General features: G+C 30.6%; 1 protein-coding gene across 1 annotated transcript; it reads left to right on the forward strand.

Moving 5' to 3' along the window:
- Positions 1-2,761: 2,761 nt before the first annotated feature.
- LOC136984405 (glutamate receptor ionotropic, kainate glr-3-like) lies at positions 2,762-13,681 on the forward strand. Its single transcript, XM_067281373.1, has 9 exons — positions 2,762-2,780; positions 3,994-4,034; positions 4,091-4,188; positions 4,263-4,350; positions 11,311-11,469; positions 11,549-11,696; positions 11,773-12,002; positions 13,122-13,369; positions 13,459-13,681. Exons 1-9 carry the CDS (start codon positions 2,762-2,764, stop codon positions 13,679-13,681), a joined length of 1,254 nt encoding a protein of 417 aa, XP_067137474.1.
- The last annotated feature ends 5,566 nt before the right edge of the window (positions 13,682-19,247 follow it).

A 19,247-nucleotide genomic window follows, 5' to 3' on the forward strand; every position in this document is an offset into this window, starting at 1 on the left:
ACAAAATTAGGTGTACGTAGATAGTGGCACATTCAAGATTTAATTTTGAGGGGATGAGTTAAACGGAAAAAAATTCTTAATACGAATTCAATAGCGACCGCTATTTCGTAACTGTTTAAATAGAAGACGCAACACAATATAAATTAAAAAAATCAATTTTGATTAGAAAAAGATTTTTTGAAAATTTGTGTTATTTCTTTTCCTCTTTGGAGGGTGCCAGAATTCCTTGGATTCCCTTTGAGCGTGGCAATGTAAATCGTTTGGATTCAGTCCCTTGTTTATTCTAAGAGAGAGTAATATCAAGCAACGAGTGTACATATGTGCCTCGTAACCTGACCTTCGTTTCTTCGAAAACGTTCGAATAAATACTTTCATAATTACAGTTAATTAGCACGCAGAAATGAATATCTAAGTCGATGACATTTCATTGAATATACTTTTTCGTTTCTCTTCTACACGTTCTTCTTCTCTTAGGCGCCATTTTATTTAAAAGAAATGACGTCAGTCTTCCCGTCCAAGATTTAACTTATAGTCTTTTCGTTAATAACAAAATTAAAGAAAGAATCCAAAATCAATAAAATTATGTAAAATAATTGGAAATGAATAAAAAATGTCAACTTGAGAAATTATTTTCAGTAATGTTTTTATACTTGACGGAAGTTCAGTAGCCGGAATAACAGAAGGGCGTCACTACATCAAGGACAAAATTTGGCACATTTTCGCTTCTAATTACATTTAATGGCCCACTGTTATTAATTGTTTTTAACAGCTTAATGTTTTACCTTTTGTTTTTATATTGTGTTCGTGGACTTTGTTTACAAACAGGACTTACTTTCTCTGCTAATCAGAAACTACACCAGTATTAGTCAAAAGGTAAAACAAAATGCTTTACTTTGACCACATGAAAACAAAATAAGTTATTTTTTAACAATTATCTAATTCAAATTTATCCTCTGAAACGTTCATAAAAACGTTCCATTGAATTGAAAATACCTGACGATGATCTGTTGATGAGGTTGAAAACGTTTGTTAAAGCAATAAATGTTGGTTCTCAAAGATATAAGGTGTTTGTGTCAGATTTTCTTTTAACAATAAACCAAAACGCAATCTGGCAATGTGAAAATTCCGCCATGCATTGTGGTCGTTTATTGATGCAGACGTTATTAATTTTTTTCTCTTGTGTGAAATATAACATAGCCTGTTTTAAAATTTAAAAAAAATTTAAAAAAAAAAAAGAAAAAATAGCCGCCAAGTAAACGACCCACTGGAAAATTTCCACTTTTCGGTGGGCCAGTCCACATTGGATTCAAAACACGGTTAGGCGCCTTACCATATTTGCGAGATCGCCGATTCGCGGCCAGATGAGTGAGTTTTTCTTCAAATTAATGCCAATTTTACGTAAAATAATTGCAAATTTCACGGGCTTATATATTTTGTATTAAAAATGAGCATTTTGTCTTCCTTGAAAACACAATTGTTATCTGCTAAAAATAAATTTGAAGTTTGTTTTTAAAATTCGAATAAATTGATTATTTTATAGTTTATGATTTTATTATTCTTGTTGTAACTTTTGAATTTATTTAACTACTTAAAATATCAAATTATTCACAAGAATCTTGCATTCCCAAACGTAAAAGTTTTTATTAAAATTTATTTTAAAACAAAGCAATTCTGAAATGGAATGTATATTTTTGATAGAAAACAAACAGACAAAAGGTATAAACCCAGATAATTTGAAATTATTCTGTGTTAAAGTTGCATTGATTTGGGAAAAGTGTTTTCTCTTTTGTGTAATAAAGATTTATTCCAAGGTTTGTTCACGTAAACAGTATTATTAAAACACGCGAAAATCCGTATTATATTTTCCTCTTTGTACATTATAATTAACAAATTCGTTAAGTTAATTGTAAATGTTTTCTAATTATTCACAACAAAATGTTATTCATTTGTATCAATAACAGTAATGCGACTTTATCAGTAATGACAAAATATTTCGTATATAGACTAATGCGTGACCATTATATCCATAATAAGTGTAGCACTTTATTTTTATCGGAACTTATTGTCCATAAAAATGAACTGAAAATAATCAACACACTGGTCTCAGACTGAAAATACGTGATTTCATTAATTCATTTTAAAAACATTTTAAAATAATTACTAATTAGATTTTAAAAAATTTGAATGTTTTAAACATACATGGTTAAGGAAAACTAAGCGAAAAATGAAAATTTTATGTGGCACTCGATTTCCTATTATACAAAATTATTTAGTGATTCGTTTTATTTTACTAATATTATCTATTAACTTCTATCCTGATCTTCAATTATTTTTTATATAAATTTATATAATACATTTTAATACAGTAGCCCCTCGTTATATCGTGCTTGTCGGGAGACAGAAAAAGCGCGATATAACCGAGCACAAAAATTTCTGGGCTTATACAAATAGATTATACACGCTATGGAATCTTTATCCTCTACTCTTTCATCCGCAAGTGTTTCTGATATAAAATAAGCTTAGTTTGAATACTGAATTTTACTCGTGGTTATACCGTATTAAGTGACGTTTACGTAAACATCGATACCACGAACATCCATTTAGCATTATTGTTTCTTTAATAATGACATTTAAATACAAATACTGTCGATATAAGAAAACAATAAATAAATAACTTTTAACATCAAAAGAAAACGTATTTGGTAATCGATCTGTCCACCTGTTTGCTTATTTAGATTTCTTATTTAGAGTTTCAAGGGCAATGGTAGGAATAAAATACGGTATTTCGTCGCAAAAGGAAATTCAACGGCAATTGATATTTTAAAATTTAATATACTCAAGTGCTTTTAAAATTTGGGAAACCAAAAAAAAAAAAAAAAAAAAAAAAAAATGTGCGATATATCCAAATCCGCGATATAAAGAGGAACTACTGTATATTTGTTTGGTTCAATGTCGAAAGTTCGAAGATTCACGCGAGAAAATTAATTAGATTTATTTATATAATGTAATTAATATATTAAAATATTTCTTTGATATACATTAGCTACAACAGCTATTGTATTTTCACCTTCATTTGTTATTCAACGATCAAAAGTTGTTTCTATAAAAATATTTTTTTTGTTTAGATTCACTTTTTCTAAATATCGATAGCATGAATAAATCCATTCTATCTGGCTTGTATTTTTGTATTTTAAATTATGATTATAAGTGTATTTAAATAGAAAATAATTACTCTGTGAATTTACTTTTTTTATTGTTTAAGTTTCAATTCGAAATACCAAGAAGAAGTGTTTTGCAAATCAATATTAATTAAAACCAAGTAACCATCGTAACGAAATTGACGTTGTTGTAATGTGTAATGCTTAAATATAGTGGAATATTGTTATTTATTATAGATGTTAATATCCCTTATTAAAGGTATGCATGAGAAAATGCATTAAATAAATTTACTTTTAAGAAAAAATAAGCAGAAGAACTTTAATTTTTATTGTAATTGAATTTGAATTTTTAAAAATGCTCAAATTTTATTGTATTTAGAATTATATATATATACGCATTATATATTTCATTCATGTGTTTCTATTATTTATTTATTTATAGATTTAAATATAAAAATTTCATTGTTTTCGTTGCAGGCAACCATGCTTTATTTCTTACGTCCTTTTATATGTATTTCATAGACTTTCATTCTTTATTTAAACACAATGGAAATAAATATTGAAAGTTTGGAACGACAACGATTATACATCTACCTTATCTCTAATATTCTAACAATTGCATTCAGTTAAAAATGATAACGACTTGAAAATGTTTAATACTAACTACTTCATAAGAATTTTTTTGTTTATTATAATTGTGTGGGAAGTATCTGGTAAGTAAAAACAATTAGTTTAAAATTTAGCTTTTTATACAGTCACATAAGATTTAATTGTCTAAAAAATTCTCATTCTTAATTTTTAAGTATAATAAAAATCATTTGCGTTGTTACTTCAGGTAATTTAAACGAGAGCGTGTGGAAGATATCAGGACTGGACGTAAGTAATAAAAATTTTACTGAAAATTTGTCTTATTAATTATTCAATTTGATTAGATTCCAATGTTTTTTCGTTACGATTCATCTAAAAAAATTATTACTGGAGGTGAATTATTTAAGACGTTTAGTGTAATACGAGAAAAATTGAGATTTAAGTAAGTTATTTTTTAATTATTAAAGGTAATTGATTTGTAGCGATTGTTAGAAATGACATTTTTTTCTAAATCAGATATGAAGTAGTGACTCCAATTCCAAAAGGTTTTGGAAGAGAACAAGACGGAAAATGGAACGGTATGATCGGACAACTTACCAATGGAGTATGTTATCTAATTTATTTTATAAATTTATATTTAACTAAGGACTTCGGGTCCATGAGCTTCGCCCACTTGTTCAAACATTTCTTGATGACTCCGCAATTTCCAATTCCACTGTTATTATTTATTTGGCTGCAATTGTAAAAATTATAAACCTATAAAGTCCCACTGTCGTCTGCCTGTCTGTCTTTCTTTAATCTGAAGAATCGAGATAAATGAAAGATAAGATAAGATTTGAAAACCTTAGGAGTAGAAGACCCCGATTAACTATATACAAACCTCCGATAAATACCAGAAGTCATGTTATTTCAATTTAAATTTTCCCCTGAAAGGAGTTAAATAGATGACCGGCACGACTCGATTTTTAAAGGAAAAGTATAATGTACAGGGAAAAACACTGCTAATTTGAGGTTGAGATCATATATTTTAAATTATATAAGTTGAAAAATATTAAAAATTGCAGCCCAGCATTGTGACGATGTAATAATAAATTAATTGTTGATAATAAAATAACTTCATTTTACCGGTATTTCGTTTTTTGTGCCGGAAAGACGTTTGCGACAATTTTAAGTATACAGTAGAGCATTGATTATCCGACTGAATTGGGACTGGGGTTGGTCGGATAACTGAAAAAACGGATAACCGAGAAGTATGAAAAAATACATTATTAGTATAATATATTATTATATCGCTATTAACCTACTTCGCGTTGAATTTTCATCGATTTTAAGCGTAACAATTTTAAAAAAATAATAATAATCGTCGCTATTGTATCGTTAAAAATTATTTCTTTATTTTGCACAAAATAAATACAGTACTGTACTATATATTGAAAAATATAAAACAAAAAAATATATATTCGGGTTACATATTTTACATAAAGTAAGCCTATTCGTTAGAAAAAGAAGTCCAAAATTTTCTTTCGCTTCACAGCTGACCATCGTTTTTTTGCCGCTAAATCTCGCACACGTTTTAAAAACAGCAATTAGATAGCGTCGTTAAATAAAATTAAGCCTCGTTTAAATATTGGCCTCTCTTCCATGGTCGAGCCAGTGTTGCCAGTTAAAACACGCAAAAATTTAACAAAAATAATATTGAAGTAGCCAAGATATAGCCAAATATTGTAGCGCCACATCACTACCGGACATTTGAATTTGCCGACTGGAACGCGGTCGGTTAACCGATGTGACGGTTGGTCGGAAGTCGGATAATCGATGCTCTACTGTATTGTAATATATACATATGGTAGAATAGTTTTTATCAGTAATCAGTCAAAAAAGTGACCCTTCCAAAGTTATACGTTTTTAGACTCAGAAGACCTTGAAACGTCGAGAAATGTAAAAAAAAAAAAAAAATTCGGGAGTTTTTTCTATATCTTTGGAAGTTAGTGTGTGTTTGTGTGGGGGCACGATTTTGTTCATCCTGTTTGATGATTAAGCAAAAAGCACAGGAGTTATTAAGCTTTAAAGAGGGTGAACAAAATCGTGCCACATACACATACATAATTCTAAATTCCGAATAATACAAACATTTTATTACTATAACAATCAAAATTCTGAAGTCGGATCTTATTATATTTCGAATATAGAATATAGTTAGGTTAAAACACTTTATATTTATGATTAAGTTTAACTATTTCGTTCAATATCTACGTATTCTTAAGTCCCATTTATAAAAGGAGTGTAATTTTTATTAACATTTTTTTTTAAAACGCACGACACGTTTTCATTACATTAAACTGTTTTTCTGCTTTTACTAATTTTTTTATGACTTTTCCGTCACGTTTCCGAATCTTCTCGAATGTCTTTTTTTATTACGTTATCTGTCATAGTTTCTAAATGGTGCTAATGTTTCACGTGCCGTAAATTTAAGATGTGGCAGAGGCGTACGAGATGAGCATTTTTTAACGAGGGAACCTAGCATCGAAAACAGAAACTAAGGAAACTGTGGCTCGCAGAAAATTTGCACGCTCCATTTCCCGACTTCTTCCTCTGTGAATTCGTAGAATATGGTGTATGAAACACCAATGAAAATAGAACTGTCAATTCGTACCATTCCAGTTTTTGATATTATCAGAGGAAAGCAAGCACTCTTCGAGAGAGTACGACAAAACGTGGTTCGTTGTTGTTCTCTATGTAACGAAGTTGGAAGTCGCCGTTTCGAACATTTATTGTAAACACGTAGAAAATTATCAGTAAGGTTTCATTTATTATAAGGTGTGACGATATTTGCCTACTACACAGGCGCGTGCTAATTCTCTGTGGGCCATAATTCCACCAATTTTTGTTTCCGGTCCTAGCTAGGTTGCTTCATAAAAAATAAAATGCACATCTCATCGATTTCTACCACCCCTTAAATTTACAGCATAACAAACCTTAACATCTTGTGTATATATATATGTGTATTTTCATTTATATAATAATTTCATAGTTTTAATACATATATGCTTTATTACACATATATGCATAGAATAGAATATTATTACAATGATAGGGTTATTATACACATGAAACAATTAAAAGCCTTATGTATCTCCTAAAATGCATTTCGGTCCCTAGTGTTAATGGCCCTTATCAGTTAGGTGAGCATCTTTTAAATATAAGGCAAAAATTATCCTAAAGAATTTATTACAAGACTCACAAACGAAAGAATGAAATTATAAAACTATTAACAATCAAAATGTTTAAAAAACCGTACACTTAGCTGTTGACAGTTTTATAATTACACTGTGACATCTTGACAATATATTGTGCCACACAGTGGATTATGTAAAAGGGGCGTTGTTTCACAGATACTGCTATCAAAGAACTTCATGGCTTTATTACTTCTCAAACTTCACCAAGTTCCAACTACCTTATTCAAATGATCATATACAGACACAGTACCATATGTTGACCTTTTCCCATTTGGAGTAGTGTATTTAACTTTAATACTTGTATGATAACCATGATACTACTTAATGATAATTAACATACATAGTAATACTTAACGATAACCAACCAACCAACCATATGTGGTCAGTGAGTTCATGGGGTTACAGTTAAAGCTAATTTGACTTGGTAATAATCAATAAGGATATGGTAGTTGGAGCTCAGTGAAGGATGAGAAGTAATAAAGCTATGAAGTTCTTTGATAGCAGTATGTGTGAAACAACGCCCCTTTTAGATAATCCACTGTGTGGCATAATATATTGTCAAGATTTCACAGTGCAATTGTAAAGCTGTCGACGGTTAAGTGTACGGTTTTTAAACATTTTGATGGTTAATAGTTTTATAATTTTATCGTTTTGTTTGTGTGTCTTGTAATAAATTCTTACGATAATTTTTTTCTCTATATTTAAAAGATGCTCACCTAACTGATGATGGCCATTAAAACTAGAGGCCGAAATGCATTTTAGGTGATATATAAGGCATTAATTGTTTCATCTGTATGATAACCTTGTCATTGTAATAATATTTTATGTATGTGTAATAAACTATATTTGAATTAAATATTAAAAAAAAGGGATTAAAGGCTTACTGTTAAACATTTCATAGTTCTTTCACTCATCATTTCTTTCCTTCTACAAAAGAAAACATTGCTTCATCTCGAGTAATTTTTATTTTTATACCCTTTAGCTAAACTTGTCAACTTTTTCCAGTGATTTAATTGAAACTTTCAGAATTTGAATGTTTGGAAATTCTAGCTGCGTTAAAATTTGCAAGCGTTATTTTCTTTTGTAGAATATTTCGATATTAATTCAAAATATAGTTAAAATTATACAATTTTTCATATCATAGTTAGTAATTCTAAAATAAGAACATTATCAACAATTTTCGATAGCATTTATAAACTTTATAATTTTAAATTAATCAGTCAACTAGATGAGTATGCCTGGCGTTACTCGGGCTATAGTTAACAGGAGGAAAGTACCCCGACCAGGGGCGGACTAGCCTTAAAATTTTTGTGTGGAAAAAATCATTACCGGCCCAGCCCATAAATAAAAAAAAATAACTTTTTTCTATTTATATTTAAATACAGTATATTCAAAATACAACATTGACAAAAATTGCAATAAGCACAAGTCTAGAACATTAATTTTTTATTTAGAATTTTGCTTTGTTGAGCAATAATATTAATGACATCATCAGAATCTATTTCATTTAAAATATCCTTCTCCGTTGACATTAACACGAAAGCTTCTAGATTTTCTTGCGAGATACTTGATCTTAATGAATTTTAACATAAAAAAGCTCCGTTCACAGGACACTTGTGTTACAGACATAGATAGTAAATATTTGTATGCCTGACCAAGTATAAAATAAGCACCATTTAACACGTTATATCCGAATAATATATTATAACAACAAATAGGACAATTTTTGCAAGCTTTGCAGTAAGAGGATGAAATCGAATCTTTATCGTTTTCTAGTTGATCATCAGTAGAATGTTCATTTTTGTTTAATTTTATAAAAGTTTCACTGACATTTTCCTTTAAAATATTCCACGACGATTTAAAATGTTGCAATTCTGAAATAATATTGAGTTGCTTCTGGATTAAACTGCATTAAAATACTGCTTAATTTTTGAAACGCATTCTCAGGAATATTTTCAGAAAAATTTTTTGGATCCAAACATGCCAAGTCGTTATAAAGTAATTGGTTTTTTGTAAACGATTTTCCATGCTTCGAAATGCAGTATCTAGTATGTAATTGTAATTACTCATTTCATACCTCTCGAATGAATCTCTTACCGGTAAATCACAAATATTTATTCATATATTCATAAATTAACACAGGTACACTGGAATTGATGCGAATGTAACATATCAGATATATGTCATCGAGCTTTTATTGTACAAAACCACCTGCGAACCTCAAAGTCAATCCAGCATCGAAAGTACTGTAATGCAAAGTTGAAACGTTTTCATAAGTGGTTTTTGTATTTATTACTGACCAGTTCTAAGTCTGAATTGTTTTTAAAATATTAATAATTTACAAGTTCAAACATTTTAAATTTAAATTTTGGAAATTAATAGTAACATTATTATTACACAGAAATTCTAACTTGGATATTTAAAATTCGAAATTTCACATTAAAGATTCTATTTCCGTAAAATTTCAAATATTTAACATACGTTTTTCTACAATTCGGATAAACCACAGTACATTAATAGTAAAATTTGCAAAAAACCAAAAAAGTGAATGCGACGATACAAAGCGTTGGCAAAACTTTACAGCTCTATATGAAGTGTCCAGTGAAGTCGGGTTAAATTACCAGATAGTGCTTGCAATTAGGGTTGGCCCTCGGGTTGATTTATTTTTGCGTCTTTAGTTAAAGGATAATAAAATTGTTTACGAATGTACGTACATACGTATACTCGCTTGGACTTCACTTAGTCTTGAAAAGGGGTCAAGCGCGTATGGACAGTCTACGAAAGTATATGTGCATTTGTACACAATTCTATCATCCCTTAAAGACGCAAAAATGAACCAACCCAAGGACCAACTCTAGTTGCGTCGAATGTATGTACTGTACGAAGCGGGCTTTTGGTATTTAGTGCGATTACAAACGACTAGATGTCAGTATTTTAAATTTTTATTTTATATAGCGTTATAGTGTTTTGTAATATTTTGTTCGACGCCGCAGGTTGCCCATTTACAATCAACGCCATTGTGGGTGAATGGCAAACTAAAAATTAGTTAGCTGAACCTAAAAAAATAGATTATTTTTAATTAAATCGTTTGGAATATAGAGAAATTATTATTGAATAACATTTTTACTTATCTAAAATAAAGGAAATGATATAATTGGCCATTAAATCTGTTATGATTACAATCAACGTTTTGGTGGCTGGGTGAAAAACCAGTAACTCGTGCTTCCAAAGATTCATAGGGGTGGTGAATAGTTTCTAGCAACGTAAACAAATGACCAATTTTTGTCTGTTGATTATTTTTCTCCTAGGATGTTTTGTGTTTGGGCCGAGTCGGCCAATGTAGGGACTCGAGTCGGCTGGACTAATTTAACTTCGGCCTCTGGTAGGGACAGGTAAAACGATAAAGGGCTACAGATATATCTATATTACACCTAAAAATTGAAATTTATCTTACTTAACGAAAAAAAAAAATAAATGAATTTTTTTAAAAATAAAACCGAACAAAACGGTATATTATGTACTGTACATATTTAGAAAAACGGCCCAAATTGTATACGGCCCGTGTGGAATTTTCCACATATTCCACATGGCCAGTCCGCCCCTGACCCCGACTCAAAACTGTACTTTTGCCACTTCGCATGCCCGAACAGTAGCTCCTTTCTCAAAATCTACAGGATAAAACCTTCAATTTGATACTTGAACCGTATTTTTAGCCTCAGCCGTTTATTCAAAATAAGTCGGACAAACTGAAATTTTCTTTCAATTTATATATAGATAATTGGTTTTAATTAAAATCGAAAGCACTTTTCTGTTCACCCCTTATGAAAATAAAACAAATCTTGTTTAATAATTATTTTTACTTTTTCGGCTTTTATAGAATATAACACGGGGGATGGATGTACTGTGTTCGATCGAATTTTGACAACCTTAATTTTTTTTCTATTGCTCAACGTTTTTACATTTTATCAACCCAAAAATCACAAAAAAAACCTTACAGAAGTAGTGTATTGTAATTTGTAGATTGTATGTGCTTATGTGAATGCCTACTTTGATTATTCTCAAGACTAGTTTTATATACTAATAGTTTTAACATTTATTAGGCATATATGATATAGTTTTATTTCTATAATAAATATTTATAATATAAAAACATTCTTTAAAAAAATTTTAATATATAATTTATACTTTATTGTTACTGTTTATAAATATCATTATAAGCAAATATCATGCAAGGATTACCTAGATATTACTCTCTTTTCCTATGATACTGATTTATAAATAACGAATAATTTCTAAGTAATTAAGATAATAATACTTTATTCAAATAGGAAGCTGACATTGCCTTTGTTCCTGCATTTATTACGTACGAACGTTTTATGGTTATCGATTACACGCCACACGTAAGTTTTTCCCATATGAGCTTCTTAGTAAGGACTCCACAAGAGAAACCAAATTGGACTTCTCTTATAAAACCATATTCTAAAGAGGTGAGCAGAATACTAATTACTTTAACAATATAAAATGTACAGTAAATTATATATAATTATAAATTAAATATAATTTCAGATGTGGTTAGCTATTTTCTTATCATTAGTTGTTTTTACTATTATATTTCATTGGATCATAAAAACGGATTTCAAATTATCAGAAAGCAATAAAATATGGCCAAAATCAAAAGTGTTCTGGCTTATTTTTGGATCTCTCACACTTAAAGGTACTATACAACAGTTAATGTTACAATAGTATGGCATTGCTTGTTATAATAATACATTGTTTTACTGTCATTTTAGGGGCTGAAATAAATTCACTAAGAAAATTACCGTCCAGATTAATAATTGGGATTTGGTGGTTATGCATTATAGTTCTTGTATCAAGTTACAGCGGTACTTTAATGTCGTTTATGATGTGTCCGTTTCTTGAAAACGTACCAAATGATTTTGATGAACTGGCAACGGCAGTTGCAAAAGGAGAGTATTCTTGTGCTATTCCGAATAATCAAGCAATGAAAAAAATTATCATGGTAAATACAATATAGTGGAATCTCGCTTAACGATCGATATTACGCATAACGAGTGATGAGGAGAGGGGAAGTCCCGAATTGTGCGCATGCGGCATGCTCCATCAGTCTGTGTTTAGCACTCCTTTCGCTAGCATGTTAGTGTCGCTTGTGATCACATATTTTTCCAAACTTGTGTTCACACATATTACTTATAAACATCAACAACCATAGCCCGTTATATAATAAACACGCCAAACGATATGCCAAATTCTTGGGTTATTAAATTTAATTACCGATTCCAAATTAAATTTTAGAAATATCTGAATTAAATATTAACTATTTATAATTATTAAATTTAATACGAGATGGAAACATTACTGCTTACCTCTAGTCAAATTAATTAATTTCTAATATTTAATTATAGCCATTGGAGTGTGTATCAAACATATTAACTGTGATTTTTTTTGTTTCTGCAAATTCAATTCTCACTTGAGGATGGTTCATTCCGCTAGAAGAAAATATGATGATGATTGATGCTTCTTAACAGTAAATATTGTACAATTTTTTTTTTGAATAAACGTTATACATAAAACATTTGAGCACTTTTTCGACGTGGAACGCATTATCGTATTTTACATTAATTTCTATGGGAAATATTGTTTCGCTTACGAGTGTTTCGCATTACGAGTAAGACTCTGGAACGAATTATGCTCGTTAAACGAGGTTCCACTGTATTCACAATTAAAAGTTTTATAGATTTAAGGGTTCTTAAGTATAGTAACAATGCGCAATCGGGTTGCATTGCAAACCTTTCCAGAGTATTCTTAAAGTGAATTAATATGGCAATAATGAAATTATTATGAATGCTACAATAATCATAATGAAAAATTATATAAGAGAATAATTATCAACAGTAGCTATATGATAAGTCTCAAATTATTTTATTATAAATAGTCTCACTTGTGTTAGACTGAATCAATACGCAAAAAACTGGGAGTAATGTTTGATATAATCTATCAGTTAGAATGGAGATAGTCTAAACCTATTCAAATCAGCGCGTTAGCAATAAATAATCGTTTAATGAAAAATTATTTGGTCGAAGTAATATTTTGAAATAATTATAATTATTATCCATTTTAGGAAAGTAAATCAAGAGATGGAAGAATTTTGGCAGAAAACATTAATAAAACGAAAGGCTATTTGGTACAAGATGCTTTCGAAAAGGTTTTAAACGGAAAATTTGTTTATATAGGCAATGAATATGCATACAAAAAGCTTCATAAATATGGAGTTGATAATTTCATTTTATCAGAAGATTCTCTAGTTACTTTTACTATGGCATATGGCATAAGAAGAGGATTTCTATACAAAAAGGAATTCAGCAAAGTGTAAGCTTTTGTTCATATTTTTAAATGCATATATTTTATTTTCAAAATAATAATCATTTGAATATTTGTATTGTTTATATACTTTTCAGAGTATCTCATATTTTTGAATCCGGAATTATTACGCATTTGGAGGAAACTGTTCATCATCGACGGAAGAAAGAATCTGCAAATATTCGTTCTTTATATATGGAAGATTTGTTCAGTCTTCTTTTATTATTATTACTTGGATATGCATTGAGTTTTCTGTGCTGTATTGTAGAAATGTTTGCGGGAAGAAAATATAACAGAAGAAATACTCGTCGTAATTTGTAAAACTTCAAAATGCATTGAATACGGCAAAAATATTTAAAATATATTTATTTTCAACTTTTAATATATTAAGCTATGATATAACGTAGAATATATACATATTTAAGGAAATAATAATGAAATATTACGAATAGGATAATCTATCACAATCAATTTAATTACATATTTGTTGTTAAAAATGTCCACCAGTGGCCGAGCGGTTATGTTGCTAAACACTGGGAGTTCGGTCGCGGTTTCGCGCCGCGTTCGGACAGGCTGGCTACGTGGAGAAAACCCAGAAAACGTGGAGTTTTCCGGGTTTTCTCCACGTTTGTAACACCTGAATAGGGTCAGTTTCCCTTACAAGACTTTCCGAAGGCATTTCCCCCGCGTAACATCGCGCCCCAGAGAAAGCAACGGAAACCACTCTGGCTGTTACTTTCTCTAGAAACACCTCGGCGTATTACTAATTTACTAATCTACGCCAGGTGTCGCCGACATCAGGAATCTGATATGGCGCACACAGAAATTGTTAAAATTTCTAAATAATAAAATTATTCAATAATTGGTTTCAATTTAGAATGGTAATATTGTACCGATTGAATTATTAAATATAGTGATCAAACAGATAGACAGATAGTACATAAAGTATTAACAGAAGGACTAGTGTTGCCACCTTTACAAAATCGCTGACCCGGACGGCAGGTCAGGTTTCTTCGAACAGAAGTTTCTGACGCATGTGTAATGTCATTTTACAATGCGAAGAATACCGTGCATGCCGGTTCTAAATCAGTTACAGTTAGGGACCAGGGACTTGCGTAGGAGTAACGTATGTAACCTTAATTAAGAAAGAAAGAACAGATAATTTAGTTCTATAGAAAACGTGTACGGACGTACAAGCAAAAGAAAAAAAGTTCGAGAAGCAGGTTGCGATTCACACGTCCGCGTAAACAGAGTAACATGGAATGGAAGATGAGTTTCAGTGAGTGTGAGGTTTTTGCCGTTCAAATGGTGTAAATTTATAAAATTTATTTGCAAGAAGTGTTTCATCGTAATTTCACAATTTCTACGAAATTCCCGGACAAAATTAATAGTTCACCCGGACAATGAGTCAATTCCCGGACTGTCCGGGTGAAAACCGGACGGGTGGTAACACTAAAAAAAACGGCGCATGGTAGAAAAAACAATCGAGACTGAATTTTTGCCATTGAATTTGTAGGGTTCCTCTAATCCGAAGAAAAACTAACTGATGTAAATGATTTAGACAAATAACGAATTTTCAAAATGTGATAGATTGTTCACTTGGTATGATAAACCCTTACCTAAGATAACCTTTATAGCTATATAAATCAAATAATATAATATAACAAACATTAGAACGAAAACCATGTAAAGAGTTTGGCTGTTTTAGTCTACCATTGTCACATTTACCACGATACTCGAACGGTACGAAATGGCACAATTTTATCGGTCAAGTAGACACCAATCTTAAATTTTTTCAGATATAATTTTTTCTCTACCTCTAAGAATGACACGTCTAAGAAACTGTTCCATTCACAGCCGAATATCAAATTGTGAAGTCCTAAAAACGGGTTGACATTAATCATTTATTTTAGAAAATTGTAAGACGAATGTAGAAAATCGTCCATTGTTAAAGAAGACAAAAACCGATCAAAGATCGTATTAGACGCATTAGTCATTTGAAACCGCGACGCCAAAAAAGAAAAAGATGTCAAAAGGCAAAAAGGGCCTGATGTAAAATAAAACGCGATAATTGTAATTATTAAAGGTGGTAGACGTGTGTCGACCAGCAGAGATGGACCTTTGATAAGTCGCTCGTATACGAAATTTAGATGATTAAAATTTGAAAAAAGGGAAAGGTTAATAATGAAAAGGAACATCGCGTCGAATCATTAAATTTCAAAAATATCTCAGACTAGACAACAATAGGGAAAGTATGAGCGCAAGTTTCAAAGTTCCATCAATTCTTCCCATCCAGAAGTAACGGACGGTGTCAAGTAGATTCGTCGAAGCGGATATTTCTCGTGACTCGAACAGAGGTCGTTTTTCGCTTAGAGACAAGCGAGGGACCAATTGAGAAGCGGGAAAGAGGGGGCGTGGAGCCAATCAACATGAACAATACGAAAAAGGGAGATTGATGTAATCGCCGAGCAGGAAGAACAGAGGACTTTTTTCCGAGGGGTTTCAAGAGAGACAAGAGGTGCTCTAAGGTGTCCATTAAAAGTCCGCTGACGCCAACCGACGAGTCGCTTCACCTGCCGCTGCCCCGGAGCCTACTATCGAGCGACGATAGGAAACACGTCGACACAAAAACGTTCGAACGATCACCTGTGTAAAAAACTGTGCATAGTGTGAGTTTTGTGTTTAAATAAACGGGTTTCTTTGTGAGACATTTGTCTCCTCCCCCACACCCACACGCGAACGACCCTGGACCATCCTGTCGCGGGAATAACGATTCCCCCTAGAAGTCGGAGAACTTGCACTGGTGAGAAGTGGGATTTAAGTCCCCAATTTCCACCAGGTCAGCGAACTTACAAAATTGTCATCTGACAACGAAGCAAATTTCGCGAAATACGGACCAAATATTTAAACTCGGCACCCACTTAAATCATATTTTGTGCAGGCTGGTAACCTAGTATTTTAGTTTTTCCAATTCCAATGTCCCTATATCGCTGCTCCGATAGAAAGAAGTGAAAGTAGCGGAACGAGGTAATTCGAGCAAAAGTAGTCGTTGACCACCTCCTGGAAAAGATGATTGTCAACGAATACTAATTAATACCGGTCTAATATTAATGTTTGTAAAGTGATTCGTGTTAGACAGGTTGTGATGACTCCGCATATGATCGCGTTGCTATCCTTAATGTCTGAACGTGTTCATATGACTTGCTTAAATAAAAAATCTTGTAAAACTGTGAGAATAATTGCTTTTATCTTAAACTTATGCGAAAACACCATATCTCACTGAGATTTACTTATTAACCGTAACGAACGTTTTCAACCTTAATCCAGCCGTTTTAATCTATGTTTTTTATTTTGTTATTATAAATTGTATACATATTAGTGTAATATTGAGCTATTTGATTCTTTGGAATCAAATAGCTCAATATTTCAAAGAATTTTGTATTTTCAATGTGTTCTTAACTGTTCTCTATAAAAAAGAACAGTTATCAATATTTCATGATTTTTAAAAACCTGAAGATGGCTGTAGAACGGGTTAAAAACGTTCGTTACGGTTAATAAATAGTTCTCAGCGAGATAAGGTGTTTTTGCATTGGCGAAGAAACATCTGGCTGGGTATTAATTATTTTATGTTATAATACTTTATATTTTTGCAACAGATAGTATAAGCTATATGGTAAGTATGTTGTCGTAAATACGGCGTTTATAGAAAAATTATTGGACTGCAATTTGAAAATCTTGTAGACTTATAAATTTGGACTGTAGTCTGTCTTAATCTCGAGAAAAGAGTTAAATGAAAATCGAGACAAGCTGTAGAAAGCATACAGGCAGAAGGACCAGATTAAGTAGATATAGGGACTTCTGGTTTGGACCGGAAATCACGTTACTTCGTCATTTACCGAACAACTCAGTCCTCAATTGATTCGGATAAGCGATGTTCTACTGTAGTTTATGATTCTATTAAATTTTTTGCCAATAGAGGGCGCTACGTGTAAATCAGGGTGTAGTACTTTATCTAAATTAGAAGCATGTAAACGTAATAGCCGAGATTCATAGCAATCGGTCGAACGGTCTAGAAGTGTATAGCGAACAAACAAACAAACGTCCTCATTTATATATTAGATTCTGACGTAAGAACATTTTCAGATCAAACAGAAATTATTGTTAATATTTTAAAATTTCATGCTAAGCAATATCGTAACACTTTTTCTTAATTATAATTAAAATTTTTTAAGTATGATTAAGTTTACTTGGTTAAAAATGAAAATTTGAGAATTTAGTAAGTGAATGTCTTAACTGAGCTGGCGTAAAAGCCATTTCGTCATAAAAGCAAATATAAAATTATAATAAATATATAGTTAAATTTCAATAGCTAAATGGAATTCTTTTACGCAGGAAATCATGTTTGATTTATCGATCACAATAATACGTTCTTGCTTTGATTCACGTAGCAATAAATTTTTCGTGTGAGTACTGTAATATCAAGAAAGAGTCTGTCTCTCAATAGAAATCAATGAAATTATTAGTAAATTAAGTAGAAAATTCTTAGTAATGTGAAATTTTTAATTCAAAATTCATTATTATTTCACGCTTGTTATATTATTATTTTTATTCATATTATATAGTAAATATTTTATTAATTTATTATAGAAGTTAATCAAGTCATATAATAATTTATTTTTTCGTTTAACATCTTTAAAAATATTTAAAGACAAAAGAAAATCAATTAAAAATGTTAATGTACATAATTGCACATATATTCCGCCCATAATTTGGTGTATTATTAATAAGCGGATGACTTATTAATCCATTAGTATTATTGGGGTGCAATTTGAAAAAAATTGTAGACCTATAAATTTTCACTGTCTCTGCCTGTTTGTCTTTTCTTCCTTAATCTCAAGAACGAGTTAGAAGAAATTCGAGACCACATGTAAAAAAGCTTAGAAGCAGGAGTCCCCAATTAACTGCATACGAAACTCTTGTGTAAAACGGAAGTTACTTTATTTAATTCAAAATTTCTCCTGAAAGGAGATAGCAATAGAATCGTATCTGTCATCTATCTAACAGGAAAAGTATATTGTTTAAAAACATATTTTATTATGAAGAAATGTCTATCAATTTTTAGCATTTAATACATTTATCAAATATGATATTTTATTTGAAAATGAATTAATTCTTGAAATTAATGAACGTTTCTTTAATGATAGATTTGTTCTAGAATAGAAAAAAAATTGGAAATTGTATTACTATTATTGGTATTATGAATTAAATTATATATTCTAAAATATATAAATGAAAATTATTTTGTCGATTTCGGATATTAATTAAATCAGTGTTTATTTACTTATGTGCTTGCTTTGTATGAGATATACATATCGGCTATATATTTAACTTTGAAAAGTATATATATATATATATATTCTAAAGTTAAATTTATATAACTTTACATTTTGCGTATTGATCACGAATATGAGGAGAATCATTTCGTCATGTTTCAAGTATGACGAAATGAATGACGTTATTATCAATTTTCCCAAGAATTATATAATTGAACTTCAATTCTATTGCGTTTATTTTAATCGGATGTCAATTTGAGGTAAGTGACTTTGAAGAATAGTCAAAATTTTTAAATAAGTTTAATGAAGTAAATTACATAATTAATTTGAATTAATAAATTGAAATTTCATAACTTTTCAAATAGTTGATAGAATAAATTTATATATAGGAATAACTGCTTCCTACATTAGGCGTTCCCGGGTTTATTAAAATACCCGTCGGAGTAATTGTTAAACTTTGAGTTATTAATCGTATATTTCAAAAATGTATGTCATTTAACTCATTTTAAAAACATTATCAGAATGCTTTTAAACTATGTGGAAAGTATGTTTTT

Source organism: Centruroides vittatus, unplaced genomic scaffold (genome assembly GCF_030686945.1).
Source record: "Centruroides vittatus isolate TY-2023 unplaced genomic scaffold, ASM3068694v2 contig_918, whole genome shotgun sequence".
Classification (NCBI taxonomy): Eukaryota; Metazoa; Arthropoda; class Arachnida; order Scorpiones; family Buthidae; genus Centruroides; species Centruroides vittatus.

Coding starts and splice junctions, on each gene's coding strand:
- LOC136984405 (XM_067281373.1), top strand. Junction 11,470..11,548: donor TAAAACCATATTCTAAAGAG/GTGAGCAGAATA, acceptor ATATAATTTCAG/ATGTGGTTAGCTATTTTCTT. Junction 13,370..13,458: donor AAAAAGGAATTCAGCAAAGT/GTAAGCTTTTGT, acceptor TATACTTTTCAG/AGTATCTCATATTTTTGAAT.